General features: G+C 49.4%; 2 protein-coding genes across 4 annotated transcripts in view; one reads left to right on the top strand and one right to left on the bottom strand.

The window, feature by feature from the left end:
* The window catches only part of Reep1 (receptor accessory protein 1), an 88,330-nt gene extending 84,847 nt beyond the window's left edge, over positions 1 to 3,483 (top strand). For all 3 annotated transcript variants that reach the window (XM_046455923.2, XM_046455924.2, XM_046455926.2), the window contains one exon: positions 864 to 3,483. In XM_046455923.2, coding sequence (XP_046311879.1) covers positions 864 to 935 — 72 coding nt within the window. In that variant the 3' untranslated portion in view covers positions 936 to 3,483. The remainder of the gene's footprint in view (positions 1 to 863) is intronic.
* A 3,620-nt stretch (positions 3,484 to 7,103) lies between these two features.
* On the bottom strand, positions 7,104 to 13,896 carry Mrpl35 (mitochondrial ribosomal protein L35). The gene is made up of 4 exons (XM_046455979.2): positions 13,742 to 13,896; positions 10,122 to 10,299; positions 8,865 to 9,009; positions 7,104 to 7,430 (listed from the first exon to the last, which is right to left on the bottom strand). The coding sequence occupies exons 1-4, from the start codon at positions 13,782 to 13,784 to the stop codon at positions 7,242 to 7,244; spliced, it is 555 nt and encodes a 184-aa protein (XP_046311935.1). The 5' UTR covers positions 13,785 to 13,896; the 3' UTR covers positions 7,104 to 7,241.
* Between the last annotated feature and the right edge of the window lie 3,893 nt (positions 13,897 to 17,789).

The raw sequence follows: 17,789 nt of genomic DNA, 5'->3' as shown, positions 1-17,789 counted from the left end.
CGGGGTCACCCCCCTATGGGCCTGTGGCCAGTGGTGGCTGGTGAGGGGGCCCACGCCTGCTCTGGTCCATCCGCTCCCTCCCTTGGAGCAACTGCCAGGCACTGACCTGGACGTGGGCCTGCCCCCAGGAAGCAGAACGCCCCCCACCCATACTCAGGTGACGAGCCATCATGGGCAGCTCGGTGGGCCAGAGGCAGTGAGGCAGACTGCTTGCGTGTGGCGAGGGCTCGTGAAAGCCTCCGCAGAGGGGGCTTTCCAGGTGGTGCCCAGGGGCGAGTCGGGAGGTGTGAGAGGACGCAGAGTGGACAAAGCCCTCCTCCCTGGGACATGCACAGGCACAGGCTGAGGGGCTCTGCAGGAGAGGCCTTCCCGTTCATTTCCCAGCAGCTGGGGTCTATGTCCCATGGAAGGAGGGCCTTGTGAGAATCCCCTGTGGGCTGAGGGGACCCTTGGTGCAGTTCACTTGCCTGTGAGCTGTGGTTTGTGGAGCACAATGGCTTTGCATCCTGAGTGGGCACTGGGCCCTCGAGGCTGTCCCAGGGGACGCAAGGCCAGCGCGGAGGAAGTGCAGACGTGGCAGAGGCCAGAGCAGAGCAGTTCTCCTCTGCGTCACTGCTCCCCTCTGCGTCACTGCTGGGGACAATGAGACAGTGCCCTCTGCACAATGCTCCCCGGGCAGCCAGGGACTGGGGCCCATGGAGCAGCCCTGTGGGAGGCTCCGCTTCACGGGGTGCGTGGAGGCCCAGGGAGATCCCTCTGCTCACTGCCGCGCTCCTGCTGATGTCCCCACGCAGCCCTGGTGCTGTCCTGAGGTCACACGTTCGTGCCACACGGAGGGGTGTCTGTTCTGTTCTCTCTGCCAGGCACCGCCTAGACTCCTGCGATCCCGCTTCAGGAAGAAGAGTACCTCGTCCTCAGCCACCGAAACCACGTGAGTGAGATGAGCCATCGGCACCGGATCCACAGAGCGTCTCTCCTCTGCCTTAAAGAGCTGGTCACCATCCAGATCCACGCGCGGACTCTGCCTTGCCTCACGCCCTTTGCCTCTCGGGATTTCTCTTTCTTCCCTCCCCTTTTCTTCTCTTCTTCCTTTGTTTTGCTGGGGAGAGGCTAAGGGAAAGGTGATAGTGGGGTGACTGTCATGCCTTCTGAGGTCGGTATGTCCCCTCCACTGGATGGTCACTACAGAGAGCAGTGTGCTTTCAGAACGTCAGAGATCTCCCCTGTGCTGCTGAGTTGTACACTTGTAATTTATCTGTTGCAGACTTAGTTTTTAGTCCTGTAAATGCAAACAAAGCAATTTTTTTAAAAACTTTTTTTTTTCTTGGTACTACTCCTTTGGACTCTGATGAACATATTTATGGCTTTGGCTTAACATAATGAGCTTGCAAGGGCTGCCAGAGGTTCCAATAAGTGAGAAAACTGTAAAAACAGAATTGTTAAAAAAAAAAAAATCAATTCTAGATCATGTCTTTTATGTGCTTTTAAAGCTTTCAAATCCAGCTACCCTGAAGGAAGATGGTTCCTTCTTGCCACAGTTGTGAGGCGGCAGCTCGGAGGGCAGGGGCTGGAGAGCCCAGCAAAGCCCCAGGGCGGGGGGAGGGCACAGGAAGCTCCACTCCTGCCTGGGTCTGGGGGGCCTGCAGAACCCCTGTAGGGCTCACTTGGCAGTCTTCCTGGGCATGGGCACTTTGCAGAGCTGCTTGAAGAATGTCGAGGGTCTCGAAAGTGCTTGGCAAAGTACTGTTTCTCCCTCGTAGTGATCAGTGCTGATCTCCCCAGGCAGAGGAGCCTCCACTGAGCACCTTGCAGAGAACAGGCAGAAACAAGTGCTGTTTCAGATACGCCCCAGCAGGCGGACACACCTCACCAAGGGGGCTGGAAACCCTGGGCAGCTGTGGCTCCACCTTCTGCTCCCTTCCTGACCTGTGGGATGTGAGCGGAGCCAACCTTGGAGGTTCCACACAAGCCAGGACTCCTCCCAGGGCAGTCCAGCTCTGAGGGAACTCCCTGCTTAGACTGGAATTTTGAGCAGCACCTGGATGAAGTGACAGTGGGTCTGAGGTAGCTGCCACCCCAGAGCTGAGCCAAAACGTAGGACTAGTGTATTTGTGCTTAGAGTTGGTGTCCCTGTGTCTTGCATGCCTTGGCCACTGTGCAGGTCTCATACAGTTGGATTGTGTTTGTTCTTAGACTCACCCTCAAGGCTAGAGAAGTAGTGTCTCAAGTCACTCAGAGCTGTCAACCCGGCTGCAAGCAGGCCCAGTTACCGAGACCCACCCAAGGCCTGCACACGGGCTGCCGAGGGTGCTGTCGTGCAAAGGGGTCTAGTCCAAGTTGACTGTGGCCAGACATACACACTGGAATCCCTCCTTCCCACAGGGCCTCTGATGGTGATTCTGAAGTTTATAAGGATTTACGAAAATCCACCTAAAAGTAGTTTCATGGCTGAGAGGTCAGAGGCCTCTGCTCTCGGTCTCTGGCCCACACCCCCCAATTCCTGAACCTGCTAGGGAAGAGAATCCCTGCGTGGTCCCAGACGAGGAATGGTGTACCCTTTACAGTGTGTTTACTTAGTTGGGCATACTCAGTGTGACCAGAAACAAGTGCAAAAAGCTCAAGTGAGGCAGCTTTCTACCAATTTTTTTTATTATTTTGCCAAAATAACAATAGCTTTAACAATGGGTCATGCTGTATTTTTTGATTCTACAATGGAAAGGTGGACAGGTCCAGACTATCAAGTGTGCCAGAACCAGCAGGGTGCACCCCACCTTGTAGAAGGCTGTGCAGTCAGTCCACGGTCAGAGACAGATGGGAGGCACCTGCTGCCGAGTGCCCTGTGCTTTCCCGGTGCCAACTAGGGAGTCGCCTCTTGGGGACACACACGCACACCTGGGAGCAGCCATCATGCTTTTGGCAAACGTGTTTCCTCACCCACCACGCTGTGTTATCTGTGTGAATGCGAATGCCTATCAGTGTGCAAGCAGCGGTGCGTTCTGTTTAGAAGATGCCACCGGATGATTTCAGTGTGTGACTTACGGACACACTAGCTCGGAAGTCTGACTTCCCCTTCATGACGGTTAGCTGCTGGCCTCCAGCACCTGTTGCTTCTGAGGTGAGCGGGATCTCCTGCTCTCCATCCTCAGCAGAGCCTCGCCACCACCCCCCTCCCCAGCCCTGCTGGCCTTTACATGGGTCCTCTGTGATACTGTCCGTGTGTCTGTGCAGTGCGTGTACACCACCGCCATAAGCCCTCCCCTGGCCCCACACAGCACTCGAGTGGCAGAGGACGCGCTTCACCCTGTGGCAGGACACGCAAGGAACAGGCGCTGTGGACAGCGACTGTGCTCCCTGCCGTCTCCATAGGACCATCGGAGATTGGACCGTGCATCGAAGGGATGTGAATGACAGTATTCCAAAAGCTGACGTTTGCTGTTTTGTTATAATGCTTGAATAAAGTCTTAACATCTTTCTTTTAAGAAATGTCCTTGTAATATTTGGCTTATGAGGAAAGAGGAAATGTTCCTTAAAAATCTGGAAAGGCCAGGACCAGTGGTATGCCTGTGATCCTGGCAACTTGGGAGGCTGAGACAGAGGGATCACAAATTCAAGGCCAGGCTCAACAATTTAGTGAGAACATGTCTCCAAGTAAAAAAAAAAAAAAAAAAAAAAAAAAAAAAAAAAATTGGTCCTGGGGATGAAACCCAGGGGTGGTTTCACCCCTGAGACACATCCCCAACCCTTCTGAGACAGGATCTTGCTAAGTTGCTGAGACTAACCTTGAACTTTCGATTCTCCTATCAGCCTACCAAGTCATTGGGAAAACAAACATCTACCACTGCACCCAATTCAAAGGAAAATTTAGAAAAGGGCTGGGGGTATGCTCCTGGGTTCAACCCCAGGACCACGTGTGTGCACACACACACACATGGAACCTAACAAGGATTAGAAACAGAATGCTCAATCACCAGCTGGCATGGAAACTTGGCCCCATGTGAACTGCGTAGGATTACGGGAGGAAGAAAATTAAGTGATACTGTGTTTGCAAAACCAGATGATCTCCCTGAAAGCATCAATTTTACAGTCTAAAGATCATCAGTGGAGACTGGACAGCTGTGAAGACAGAGTAGCTGGCTGCGATTCTGCAGAGACCTGTGGTCTGTTGCTTTCCTCCTGAGCACTTGTCCACCTGCAGACGAGGGCACCTGTGCAGATGAGGAGAGCGCCGTGCATGCACAGCACACGAGGTAGAGTAGTGATGACTCAGCCCTGCAGGGCCTACCCTTCAATAGCAACAGGTGGGCTCAAGCCTCTTGGGTGGCCACGGAGACTTGAGAATATCAAAGCCAGGCCCATTCTCGTTGTTCTTATAGTCCCAGAGTCTACCTGTCTGACACAAGGACTGTGCCTGTTTGACAAGAGGCAGCAGAAAAGAAGCAGGTTCAGAGGACAGCAGGGAGGAGGGGGGATGGGAAGGCTGGAAATCCATTCTGTTTTTCATTGAGCCAGATCCAGTGCCAACAGATTAGTATTGACAAACAGCCAGGCACAGTGGGGCACACCTGTGATCCCAGCAGCTCGGGAGGCTGACACAGGAGGATCAGGAGTTCAAAGCTGATCTCAGCAAGAGAGGAACTAAGCAACTCAGTGAGACCCTGTCTCTTAATAAAATACAAAATAGGGCTGGGGACATGGCTCAGTGGTTGAGTGCCCCTGAGTCTAATCTCTGATACCCCACCCCCCAAAAAGAGTTGACAAATAACAGAACAGCAGTTATAAAATGTCAAAGATGAGCTGGGTGTGGTGGCCACACCTGTAATCCCAGCAGCTTGGGAGGCTGAGGCAGGAGGATTGAAAGCTCAAAGCCAGCCTCAGCAACTTATTGCACTTCAGTGAGACCCTGTCTCTAAAAGAAAGAATAAATAAATAAAATTTCAAAGATGAACTAGGCATGGTGTAGTGGCTACTCCTGTAATCTCAGTTATTTGGGAGGCTGAGGCAGGAGGGCAAGTTCAAGTCCAGAGCTGGGGATGTGCTCAGGGGTAGAGTGCTTGCCTAGCATGTGTGAGGCTCTGGATTTACCCAGGACTATAAAAACAAACCCAAAACAGGTGAAGTAATAGTGTTACAAATGATTTAGTACTTACAGTACTACATCAGTCACTGTTGATTTAGATTAAGAATTTCCTTTCGCTGTCAGAAGACTAAGGGCGACAGAGAGGACCCCAGGAATCTGACTCCTGTCCTGGGACGCATGAGCGTACTTTTGGGAAACTTATTTAATGCTGAGCTTCTGTGTCCTCTAATTTAAATCAGGAGTCCACGGCGATTCCTCTGCATGGCTGGCATGGAGTTCAGCAGCTCTGTGATTTGGGCCCAGTCTTATAACTACACTGGGACATGGTGGGTGTCCAATAAATTCTATACTTGAATAGACTATCCACACACTTTCTGAATTACGAGCATGCTTGAATATCATTTAATGAGAGCTGTTTTACTGTCAAACTAGAAAATAGTTTTTTTAATATTTATTTTTTAATTACAGGTGGACACAATATCTGTATTTTATATTTATGTGGTGCTGAGGATGGAACTCAGGGCCTCACGCATGCTAGGTGAACACTCTACCTCTGAGCCCCAGCCCCAGCCCCTATAAAATGGTTTTGATAAGCCCTCCTACCCCCAGAATGGAGTGCCCACAGGCCCGTTCACGTCAGCCCATCTCTGGATGCTGAGGCCTGCCTGCTGGTCCTCCTCTCTCCCCTGCTGTCCCTGGCCTAGAGAAGCTAAGTTGCTCTGAGGCCTGCAACAGACACTAGTCGTCCATGTTCACATCACCATGGAGGCTAGGAAAGGGTCCTGCTCCCTGGCTTTTAAGACACCTGTTCACCCCGCAAGAGGCGTGCCAGAGAGCAAGAGCCTGTAACAGACACACATGGCCCTCTGGCCTCAGAACATTCTACTGCTGCCCCTTTTCACTCAATGACCCCCAACTTCCTGCTGATGCACCTTGACTTCAATGTGCTTACCTCCCTGGCAGAAGAGGAGCTCATCTTGCCAACCCTGGAGGAAGGGGCCGGCACAGCGACCCCCCTCGTTCTATTTAGCAGTGGCTTTGACACAACAGTGCTTTCTGAAGCGCCTCCCGAGGAGTCTGGTGAGGGAGCTGAGAGCCACTACCAGCCCTCTCCACAGAAAGCCTATGTAGCCACCTGCATCGCCCCTGAAATCACCTCCCCCTCTTAATTCTACAATGCATTTTTGGAGTATTTGGGGAAGAGTTTACTCTTACATATGAAAATATGAACCCTCAAGAGGTCAAACTGAATTTGAGAAATACAGTGTTCCTTGAGACGTGGGTACAAAGTCTTTGTCTTGTACAGCCCCGTCTCAAGAGGGCACCTCACACTGAAAGGTTATGCATTTACTCTTCTATGAATACATCCCGCACCAAAAAACTGCATGAGAACCTCCGTGAACCATGCACTCAGAACTCAAGAGGCCAGGCGCGCGCCTCCTGTGCTCACCTCTAAGCAAAACTGCTCCTGTCACCAGTCTCTGCTCCCAGTGAAGCGGCAGACAACCGAATGGGCTGGGAGCTCCTGACCTAGGAAGAGCCGATCCCTACACCAGAGGTGACACCAGTGAGGCCTGGGTATGTGGGAGCCCCCCAGCTGGAGTCTCTCTGCAGATGAAGGTCAGGAGGTAGAACCTCAAGGCTACAGGCTGCAGTTACTGAGAGGGGATGGGAGCTACTCCCAAGCACAAGCCCTGCAGAGCGAGGGGAGCAAAGAAGGCAGGCTGCCCACGTGCTGAGCCAGTAGGAGTGGTGAGCCAGGCGCCTGCAGAGTGGCAGCCTCCCCCCCGCCCAGGTGGGGCTGCTGAGAGGGTCCCAGCTCCTCTGAGGCTGTGTCCTTAGATGGGGTCACTGCTGGGGCTCACCAGCTGGCGTTAGTCTTCTGACCTCGCCCTCAGTTTAGATTCCTTGCAGCTAAAGAAGCCTAACTGGGGTGACTAGTGAAACCAGCACTGAGGTGAAAAACCACGCACAACCTTGAATTCCAGTTCCCTGGCCAGATCCCAGCACGCGAAATCACTCACTGTAAGACTTCCTCAGGTTTAATACTGGTGTTGTGTGTTTGACATCAGCCAGTACAATTCACTTCAAGTCCTAGCTCACTCGTTAGCAAGGCGTCACGAGGACAAAGAGGACATTCAGGGACAGGAGCCGAGACTCTTCTCTACACTCTGAGGTTGGTGCGATCGTGGTACTTCTGATAGGGGTCATCGACGTACCAGTTCCGCCTCTTCCAGAAAGATGTCGTCATCTTATCTAGGAGTTTACTCTGGGTTTTATTGCAGAACACGAATTCCCTCAAGCGTCTTTTTCTTGCAGCTGTCTTTTTCCATAATTTTTTTTTATAACCAGCCTGCGAGATAATATTACAGACGTATATCACATTATGTAGGAAATGACAGGTTATTTTCACAACTCACGGTTCATGGGCCCAGTGGGAACAAACCCAGACTTCCACAGGGCTGAGAAGCTTTGGGGAGACATTTTTAGTGGGGAGAGGGTAGAAGAAGCATTTGCAGTTTGAAAAACATATATATTAACAGATAATTTAATGTTTCAGAAAAAATTATTTAAATTAAAATCACAGAAAATAGGCTGGGCAGGGTGGTGCATGCCTGTAACCCTAGTGATTCGAGATCATGAGGCAGGAGGATCACAAGTTCAAAGCCTGCCTGGGCAACTTATCGAGACTCTGTCTCAACATAGAAAATAAAAAGGGCTGAGGAGGCAGCTCAGTGACAGAGCACTCCTCGGTTCAATCCTCAGTACTGAAAGAGACAGAAAAAGAAACAGATAAACCTTTTAGGCAATTTCTAAGAAATGGAAGGAGGGAATAAATAATGAACATTAGCCACACCTGGGTGGAGCTATGCCAAAGAAAATACTTTGTTTTCCTACATTAGTATGAATTAACCAATGCAGGTTTTTTTGTTGTCTTTTTTTTGAAACATTTCTTTGAACCAGGCATGGTGGTGCACGGGTAGACTGAGGCAGAAGGATCAATCTCAAGTTTGAGACCAGCCTCAGCAGTTTAGTGGGGCCCTGAGAGATTTACTAAGACCCTGTCTCAAAACTAAAAATGGTGTGGGATGTGGCTCAGTGGTAGAGCACCCCTGGGTTCAATCCTCAGTTCCAAAAGAAAAAAGAAAAAAACAGTTTGGTGAAGCAGGTTGTTCTGCACACAGTATACCGCTGGGGGCACTGAACTGGAGCAGGAGTTATGGCTGGAGAGTTTGATCAGGCCCTTTATAGTCACATGAGGGGTCTGGAGCCCAGTAAAAGGGATACAGGAAGGAAGGAAGGAAAGCCAGCCATTCTACGCAGGACCAGCGAGGGCTGGAGATAACTAATATGATCACAAAGGAGAGCAACTATCTCTAAGGACTCCACAAAACTTGACCCTCAGAACTCAGTTCAGCTGCTCCCAATGCTGACTGCCATGGGAGACGGCCCACCACTCTGCTCCTCCCTGGAAGATGGCGCTGCTGACTGCTGTGGGACACGGCCTGCCACCCTGCTCCTCCCTGGAAAAATGGGCTCAAGAGTTTTAGCCAACCGTTTACCAACAAATCCAGGACCGCTTCTGAAATGGAATGATCTGTCAAACAAGGAGGGGCCCGCCCACAGCAAACACTGTGGGCAACACAGGGACGCTGTCTCATGGGATCACTGCAGAGGCCTGCCAGGCTCCACAGCCAGAAGAGCTCCAGGTAAGGCAGGACACAGCGTCGAGAGGTGGAACTCTGCATCAGGATGTACTCAACAAGGCAACAGCAGAAAGACTCACCTTTCTCCTCAGCCAAAGGCCAGAATGAAGTCGAAAAAACCGGTAGATGACAGCTTTCACAGTCTTTCTCTTGCCCTTCCGAGTACTGCAGTACGTCAAGGTTCTGACGGGAGGCTTGAGGATGTTGGGGAGCAAAGGGGCCACTCTAGAATACATTTTAAAATGTTAACGAGTGATCAGACTGATTAAAGGATAACATCTAGTTCCATACAGCATTCAGGAGTAAGGCTGCTCCACTTAAATGGAGGGGAATTTTTAATATACAATATACTCCAATGATTCCATGGACTACGTGCAAATAAGAACAGCAACTACCAGCTGGGCCAGTGGCTGTGCCTGCCATCCCACTACTTAGTAAAAGAGCAAGTTCCAAGCCAGCCTGGGCCATTTAGCCAGACCCTGTCTCAAAATAAAGAATAAACAGGACTGGGGATGTAGCTCAGTGGCAGAACACCCTTGAGTTCAATTTATTACTGCAAAAATAAATTCATAAATTTAAAAAGAATATCAACCTTCACCAACTGCAAGCCTTCTAAAATCCACCCCGGCTGGAGACGCAGCTCAGTGGTAGAGCACATGCATAGCACAAGCAAGGCCCGGAGTCAATCTCTAGCACCAAAAATAAATAAAACCCATTCCTTCTTCAGACCCTGTGAAAGAACTTATCCGACTATATTTTAATTACCTGATTTCTAATCCAACTACCCACCAGATATAAACTCCTTGAGGACTTTAACGTGTCCTTTTGTCCTTTCTGCCAAGTATGGTGCTGGGCACCCAAGGGTGCTTACTTGCTGACCAGGTAAAGAACACACACCGCCCAGCCTTATAGGCTGAGCCTCTTGTCCAGCCTCTGATTTGCCTGATGCTTCTATCAGGAAACCACTTGTGCATCAGAATACTCTGGGCTGGGGATGTGGCCCTGGGTTTCATTCCAGCATTGCAAAGGGGGAAAGAAACAAACTTTTAAAAATGTGCTCTGATTGGCAGTTTCCACTGCTGGCACCTGGGTATGTGGATGTCAATCTGAGCCTCCCACTCGGTCAGGCATAGCCGTACAATCAGCTCCAGACAGGCAAACCACATCATTTGGTTCTCTGATGTCTGACAGGAATGAGTATTTTTTTATTTTCTGTGGTGCTGGGGATCGAACTCTTGGGTATGCTACACAAGTATTCTACCATGAACCTCACTCCCAGCCCAGGCATGAATGTTCTTAAAATTTTCATGCATTATATTTATTGAAACACACTCTACCTATTAAGGATTGTAAGATGCCCACACATCAGGTTTCCCACAAGCCTGGGAGCAGAGCAAATGACGGGTGTTTGCACGTGACTGAGCCGCCCAGTGGACAGCACAGAGTCAACACAGGCACTCTTGGCACTGTTCCTACAGGCTGAGGATGCCAAGATGTTCAGGGGCCGCAGGAGTCCTGTGAAAAGAGGGAGTGCATGTGCTTACTCTGGTACTCCAAAACCAACATCAAGATAAGTTTATAGTCAATACATCACAGCAGCCAAGGGGTGAATGTGGTTAAAGTGTTCTGCGCATCAGACTCACCCAGGGAGCTTCCCCCTTTATTACTGAGGTGTATCTTACATATAGTAAATTTAACCCATTTTATGTGTTCAATTTAATGATTTTTAGAAAAGTTAGAGAACTGTACAACTGTCACTGTGGTCCAGGCTGATGTGTTTGGTACTAAAGGACAAGGTATGTGGGAGATTCATTCCCACAGATCTTACAGCCTGGGGAGGGGGAACAGCAAGCAGGTCAGACACCCCAGTGGAAAGAACAGAGTTTGAGAGCAGCATTAGTGGCAAGAACAGAACAGGCACTTGAGCTTCCTCTCAGAAGTGCACAGAGCCGCTGGCTGTGGTGAAGCACAAGTGGGGAGGCTGAAGCAGGAGGACATAAGCAACTTAGCAAGACCCTGTTTCAAAATAAAATATGAAAAAGGGCTGGGAATGTAGCACCATGATAAAAAGAGCCCCTGGGTTCAATCCCCAGTCCCAAAAGGGAGGAACAAACTTCAGGTAAGATGAACTGCGGCAGCAAAGACCTGGGGGTGGAAACAAACACAGGGGAGGAGACCAGATCTGTGGTGAAGCTGCATATTGCTGGCCAGGCTGCAGTAGAGAGGCCTGGGGACAAGCAGTGGGAAATGAGGCAGAGCAGGTCAGAAGGCAGGATGGAGAGGACAGAGGTGTGTGGGTGGGTACAGTTTTCGTCACTGTGTGGCCATTATGCAAATGAGAACCTCTCTGAGCTGTGACTGCACTAGTCCACTAGACTGTGTCTCTTGTGGGACTCAAGAAGGCACCTGCTGGCCAGGCGTAGTGGCACACGCCTGTAACCCCAGCAGCTCAGAAGGCTGAGAAAGGAGAATTGCAAGTTCAAAGCCAGCCTCAGCAACTTAGCGAGGCCCTAAGCAACTCAGTGAGATCCTGTCTCTAAATAAAATACAAAATAGGGCTGGGGATGTGGCTCAGTGGTCAAGTGCCCCTGAGCTCCATCCCCGGTACCCATTCTCCAACAAAAAAAAAAGAAGGCACCTGCTAAAAAAGTTCCAAAGATGACTGAAATGTCCTAAAGCTGGAGTGCATGATAGCTGCACAACTTGCTAAACTTATTAGAAGTTCCATTAACTTGAACACACAAAACTAGTAACTTTAGGCAAATTCTACCACAATGAAGGTGGTTTCTAAAAAAGCTCCACATGAGTCGGATGCTCAGCCAGGACCCAGAACCACTGCCTGTTGTCCACTGCACTGGTCTCACCTGACAAACAGGCATGTGGGGCGGAAGCAAAGTGCCAGGGTTTGATTCAGAGGGTCTGCGTTCTGGTTTTAGCTCTATTACTTGCAGTGTAACTATGGGCAGATTACTTAACTCCCTGTGCCCCAGTTTCCTCAAATTTAAGTTAGGTTAGTTATGGAGTGATAATGAGAATTAAATGAGATAAAACATTAACGTGATTGGAGGAGTGGTTGGCCTAACAATACATTAATGAACGCCAAGAGCTGCAGAGTCTGACATGGTGGGGCACGCCTTCAATTCCAGCTACCTGGGAGGCTAAGGCAGGAGGGCTGCAAGTTGAAGGCCAGCCTGTCTCAAGAAAAGGGGGCAAAGGCTGCAGGTGATTCAGTGGTAAAGTGCCCACCTGGCAGTGCAAGGCCCTGGGTTCAATCCCCAGCATGACAAGGACAACAGAAAAAGAAAGAAGAAAAAAGACAGGCCAGGGTTAGAGAAGACACTGGACACACCTAACCAAAAATGAATACACATCCCCAGAACACATGAGGCATTGCTAAAGTCAGTGAGAAATGCAATGAAAAATGAGCAAAATATTTAAGTGGATATTTCATAAAATAAATTCAAAAGGCCATTACACATGTGTAAACATACTAAGGCTCATTACTAATCAGAGAAACACATATTTAACTTCACTGAGACACCCCTACATTGTCATCAGACTGACAAAAATGTGTAGGTGTGACAATACTGAGTGTTGGTGAGGATGAGGAGCCTCCACTACTGGGGTAACCATAAATGAGCACATGGTGTCGGAAAGCATTTTGGCAACACCAGGCAATGCTGAGTATACACACATACTCTGGCCCAGAAGTCCCACAGCTAGTTTTACACACGACACCCTTAGAAACACTTGCACTTGTGCATGGGGACACAAGATCAATCAGCTTTGTGAATGGCCCCCAGACTGTAATCACCCGAGTATCTGCCAAGAATAGAATGGAGGGTCAAGGAGTAGTCACATAAGAGAATATTACATCTAGCAATGGGAAAGCACTGCAGCTACGTGTGACAGGAACCATCTCATACAGAGGCAGATGCCAGAGCGTGTGCTGTACGAATTCGCCTGACAGTTCAAGACAGGCAAGGGAACTTCTGGTGCGTTACCAGGAGGTGCACATAACAGATGCTAAAGCCACTAGGGAAAGGCCAGCCAGGTAACAAGCGCGGAAGCAGGGCACTCTGGGGAGGTGGGCAGGGGCGGAGGGGCTTTCCTGAGAGGGTGTGAGCTACACAGGTCTGCCTCGAAGCTGGTAAGCCACGTGAATGATCTCTTATGGGTGTTATAATCTGTGCGCGTGCACACAACACACTGCTGCCTTCTCTTCTCGTGCACACTCACACACACACACACACACACACATTGTCCCATGTAAGAGCTCTCCCCTGTGGCAGGGAACTGCGTGCAGCGGTGCTTCTCTTCTCATGCACACTCACTCATACTCACACTCACACACACACTATCCCATGTAAGAGCTCTCCCCCATGGCGGGGAACCGTGCGCCGCTGCCTTCTCTTCTCTTGCACACTCACACACACACACACACACACATTGTCCCATGTAAGAGCTCTCCCCCGCAGCGGGGAACCGTGCACTGCTGCCTTCTCTTCTCGTGCACACTCACACAATGTCCCACTTAAGAGCTCTCCAGCAGCGGGGAACCGCGCACTGCTGCCTTCTCTTCTCGTGCACACTCACTCACACACTGTTCCCCCTGAGAGTTCTCCTCCGCGGCCCTCTCCTTCCTGAGCGCTATCCTGACACACAGGGTCAGCCGCTCACCGGCCGGTTGGTCTGGACTGCAGTCGGCAGGGACAGGCGCGGCCTCTCCTTCTGCTCCCGACGCACCCCGGCCCGCGGCGCACCCCGGCCGCACGCGGCGCTCCGCGACCCCGAGCCCCAGGACCCCGCGGAGGCCGTGTGCGCCCGAGTCGCCCGCTCGCACCGTGCTCCGGGAGAGCGGGGACATTGCCTCTCCGCTCAGCCTCCGGCCGCCAAGCCCACCCCGTTCCGCCGGGCCCCTGCGAAAGCAGGAGCGCCGCGCACCGCTCTCACCGACCCGAAGCTGATCTCAGGACACCAGCCAAGACCAAGGCGGCCATGTTGCCGCCCTCGCTACGGCGGCCGCGCTGGGTCTGAAGGCGCCGAAGCACAGGGGACAGGCCAGCCCCGGGGCCGAGTAGGAGGAGTTCGGAGGGACGAGGGCGTGGCCAGCGCCGCCTCCCCGAGGTAGGGAGAGTGAGCAGGGGGAACCGAGAAGGGAGGGAGAGCACCGGAGTCTCGCTGGGATGCTTGAGCGTCCTCCGGCCTCGTCCTCCCAGCAGCTGGGACTCCAGGAGCGACCGCCGCACTAGGCTCCTCAAAAAAGTTCTGAATGTGTGATGGAAAGATCTATTTAAAGTTCACAACGTACTGGAAACAACTTTCTTTCCGCTCTTTTATTGAGCTTATTTTGGAGAATAATACTTGTTAATCTTCCCAAACTGGAAGATATTAGGATACATGAACGGGAAAAAAAATAGCAATGTGATGAAAAATCCTTTTGGAAAAAAAACTGAATGGCAATTATAAATCAAGTGAATGTAAATATCCTAGACATCTTGCACACTTTTAGTTTTGTTTTGGGGCTTCTCTCTACCAAGGATCTAAAACCTCAGAAGCATGTGTATTTTTAAAATTCAGTAACACGCACTTGTTATTTTACAGTAGCATCTCAACTGCTTCAATCATCCTACATTCCTTATTTTATTCCTGAAAATTAGTAATCATACATACTTTTCTGATATTCATTCATTCAAATGGGGAAAACCAGCAATGAAACCCTATTCTGTGACATCTTCTTCGTAAGAAACACCCAGAGATAGTCCATGCATATACAACATTTATTGACTGGTGGAAATGGGTAAGGACCAAACACCTTGTCTCAAGAGTCACACTCAATAAGGTCACAAGTATAGAACATAATTAAGACAACATAGGGGCTCACTGGGGCAGATCAAAGGAGAGGAGGGAAGCTTCTGGTTGGAGCGATCTGGAATGAGGAGGTACATTGTAAGATGGACCTTAACAATGGGGAGGATTTTAACTAAGGTAAGGACATTCATTTAGAGGGGTGGTTCTTAAATTTTTGGTTTTAGAACCTTTTACACTCTTAAAAGTTACTGAGGAGCGAGGTATGGCAGTCTGTGCTTTACAAGCAACTTGGGCGGCTGAGGCAGGAGGATCACTGAGCTCTTGAGTTTGAGACCAGTCTGGGCAAAAAAGCACAGTCCCATTTAAAAAAAAAAATTCATCCTCAAGAACTTTCACTTATATGGATTGCATCTATTGGTATTTATGGTATTGAAAATTGAGAAAAATTAAAGTTATTGTGTCAATTTCCTATGACTGCTCTATCAAGTTGCCATAAACAGTTGCTTAAATGACAAAAATTATCTTATAGTTCTGTGGTAAGAAGTCCAAAATGAGTTTCACAGGGCTAAAATCAATATATGCCAGATGCTGATCTCTTGGTGTCTTGTTCTCAACTTTTTTTTTTTTGGTGCTGAGGATCGAACCCAGGGATGCTTTGTCACTGAGCTGTTATCAGCTTCATATTTTTTTGTTTCGAGACAGGGTCTTACTAAGTTGCTGAAGTTGGTCCTGAATTGCAATGCTTCTCCATCAGCTTCCCTGGGATTAGAGTCCCTGAGATTACAGGTGTGCACTACAGAGCCCTGCAAGAGATCATTAATCATATCTACAGAATTCCTTTTATTATGTAAGATGACATACTCCAGAGATCAGGAAAAAGTAGACATCTTTGGGGGACCATTATTCTGCTTGTCACACTTAGTAATTTATTTAAAAATGATAAGCCAGTCAAATTGGCACACACTTGTAAATTCTAGCAACTTGAGAAGTTGAGGCAGGAGAATCAGAAGTTTGAGGCTATCCTGGGCAATTTAACCAGAGTCTGTTTGAAAATAAAACATAAAGGACAGGGGATGTAGCTCAGTGGTAGGCATTCCTGTGTTCCATTCCCCACTACAACACTCAGAGATACAATTATAGACCCATTACATGTTAACCTAACATTTTTATAAATAATATTCCAAAATAAAGTGAGTGGTATTGTTTTACCTTTTTGAAAATCTTTTCAAGTCTAGGATAACAAAATACCAGATTCTTGAAATTTGCTTCTGCATTCGGTTTCTTGGAATAATGTAAGTCAGGCAGTCTCTGGTGAAACTGCTATACAAATATAAGATGATGAAAGCTATGGTTGTAGCTCAGCGGTAGAGCACTTGCCTAGCATGTGTGAGGCACTGGATTCGATCCTCAGCACCACATAAAAATAAATAAAGCAAACATATATTGTGTCCATCCACAATTAAAAAACAATTAAAAAAAAAGAGATGTTGGGGCTGGGGTTGTGGCTCAGAGGGAGAGTGCTTGCCTTGCATGCATGAGGCACTGGGTTTGATCCTCAGCACCACAAAAAAATAAATAAAAATAAAGCAAAGATATTGTGTCCACCTATTAAAAAAAAACGAGATGTTGAGTATAAAAAGGCAAATAATGCCTTATATTATGTAAAGTTTTCACTTTATGGACCCTCTGAAAGGTCCTCTGGTTCTCCAGTGTCCCCTGGATTAAATTTTAGATGATTATGCTTGAGTTTGTCTGAGATACAGGGTGTATAAGTGGATGATGAGCTTGGAACTATTGCTGCCATATTGCTTTCACATTTATGGTGGCCACTGAATCCCAAAACATTTATATATGCTGAAAATTATACTGACATCCACAAAGGCTTTATGAATTGGAGAAGGAGTCACTGGGTTGTTTTTATTATTTTTGCAGTGCTAGGGATTTAACCTAAGAACTTTTACATGTTAGGCAAGTGCTCTACCTCCATGCAAGATCCATATGCTGCCTCATCCTTTCTTTTAGTATTATTTTGAGATACAGGGTCTGGCTAAATTGCCCAGGTTGGCCTCAAACTTTCCAGGACTTCTGCCTCAGCGTCCCAAGCAGCTGGGATTATAAGTGTGTCCTACACCACTGGCTCAATGCATGCTTTTACATAAGGAAATGATATGACTTCAATATCCAAGTTACTTTAGTAGAGTCCTGATAACATTTTATGGTAAAAAAAAAAAAATCATAACCTGCACATGGAGGCTGAGGAGTAAGGATTTGATATCACGAGGAATTAGAAAATTAATTAATTTTTAGGGCTGAGATCTTGAAGCTGAAGAGGTTGCTAAAGAGGTTGAGGTGTAAGTTGTGGATGTGGCTGGACAGGGCCATAGGAGTACGTAAGCGCTCACTGGCATGGAGAGGTTCAAGGACGAGTGTTGGGTCTCAAGGACGGGGCGGGACTGTCAAAATACTAAACAACGGGAGGCTGCTTTGGAGCCTTTAGGTGATGGGATTTGAAAACCGAGTATCATGTGATTTCTAAACACACGGAACACACACAGCCATAATTATCTTACTTCTAGATAATTTCCAAACTAACTTCTGTTTTGCCAACGAGTGGTAGCGCGGTTGGCCTCTGTAACACACTCCCTCGCCCTAAGTTACTAGCAAGACCTGAACGTGCTGGCGAGCACAACGGCAGCCAACACCGGTGGTCTCTAGGACATCAGGCGATGGCACTGGTAGTCCGCCACGCTGGAGCCTAATTCGTGTTCAAGCCCACGTGCTGGCCTCACCAGGATCGGCGGAACGGCGTGAAGCGGGGACCGCGCCGGCTCGCCTCCAGCCCACCCAAAACCGCGGCCAGCGTTCTCTTTAGGCTCACCCGGAGCGCGTGAGGCAGAGGCCGGCCCGCACCACCACCCCAAAGCGAGTCGGCTCCATTGTCTACGCAACTCGGCAGAGTAGCCTCCCTCCTACAGAACCTCCACCTGTAGGAGACGGCGGGCGGCTTCTCGCTTTAGCCTTCCCGAGAGGCACACGCACCTGCCGCACCGCGCAGCTCGGGGTCCAGGTTTGCTCACCTAGGAACCCCGGCTCGGGCTACGGGACTGCGCCCAGCGCTGCCCGGAAGGAGAACCTGCCCTTCCGCCGCAGGGCGAGGGGCGGGGCCGCGCCTGCGCAGTGGGCGGGCGGCCCAG

The sequence above is a fragment of the Marmota monax genome, unplaced genomic scaffold (genome assembly GCF_021218885.2).
Source record: "Marmota monax isolate L192 unplaced genomic scaffold, Marmota_monax_Labrador192_F-V1.1 WCK01_AAM20220418_F8-fsc00238, whole genome shotgun sequence".
In the NCBI taxonomy this organism is placed as follows: domain Eukaryota; kingdom Metazoa; phylum Chordata; class Mammalia; order Rodentia; family Sciuridae; genus Marmota; species Marmota monax.
Note: the sequence above shows the minus strand (reverse complement) of the source record. Positions and strands in the feature narration are given on the sequence as shown.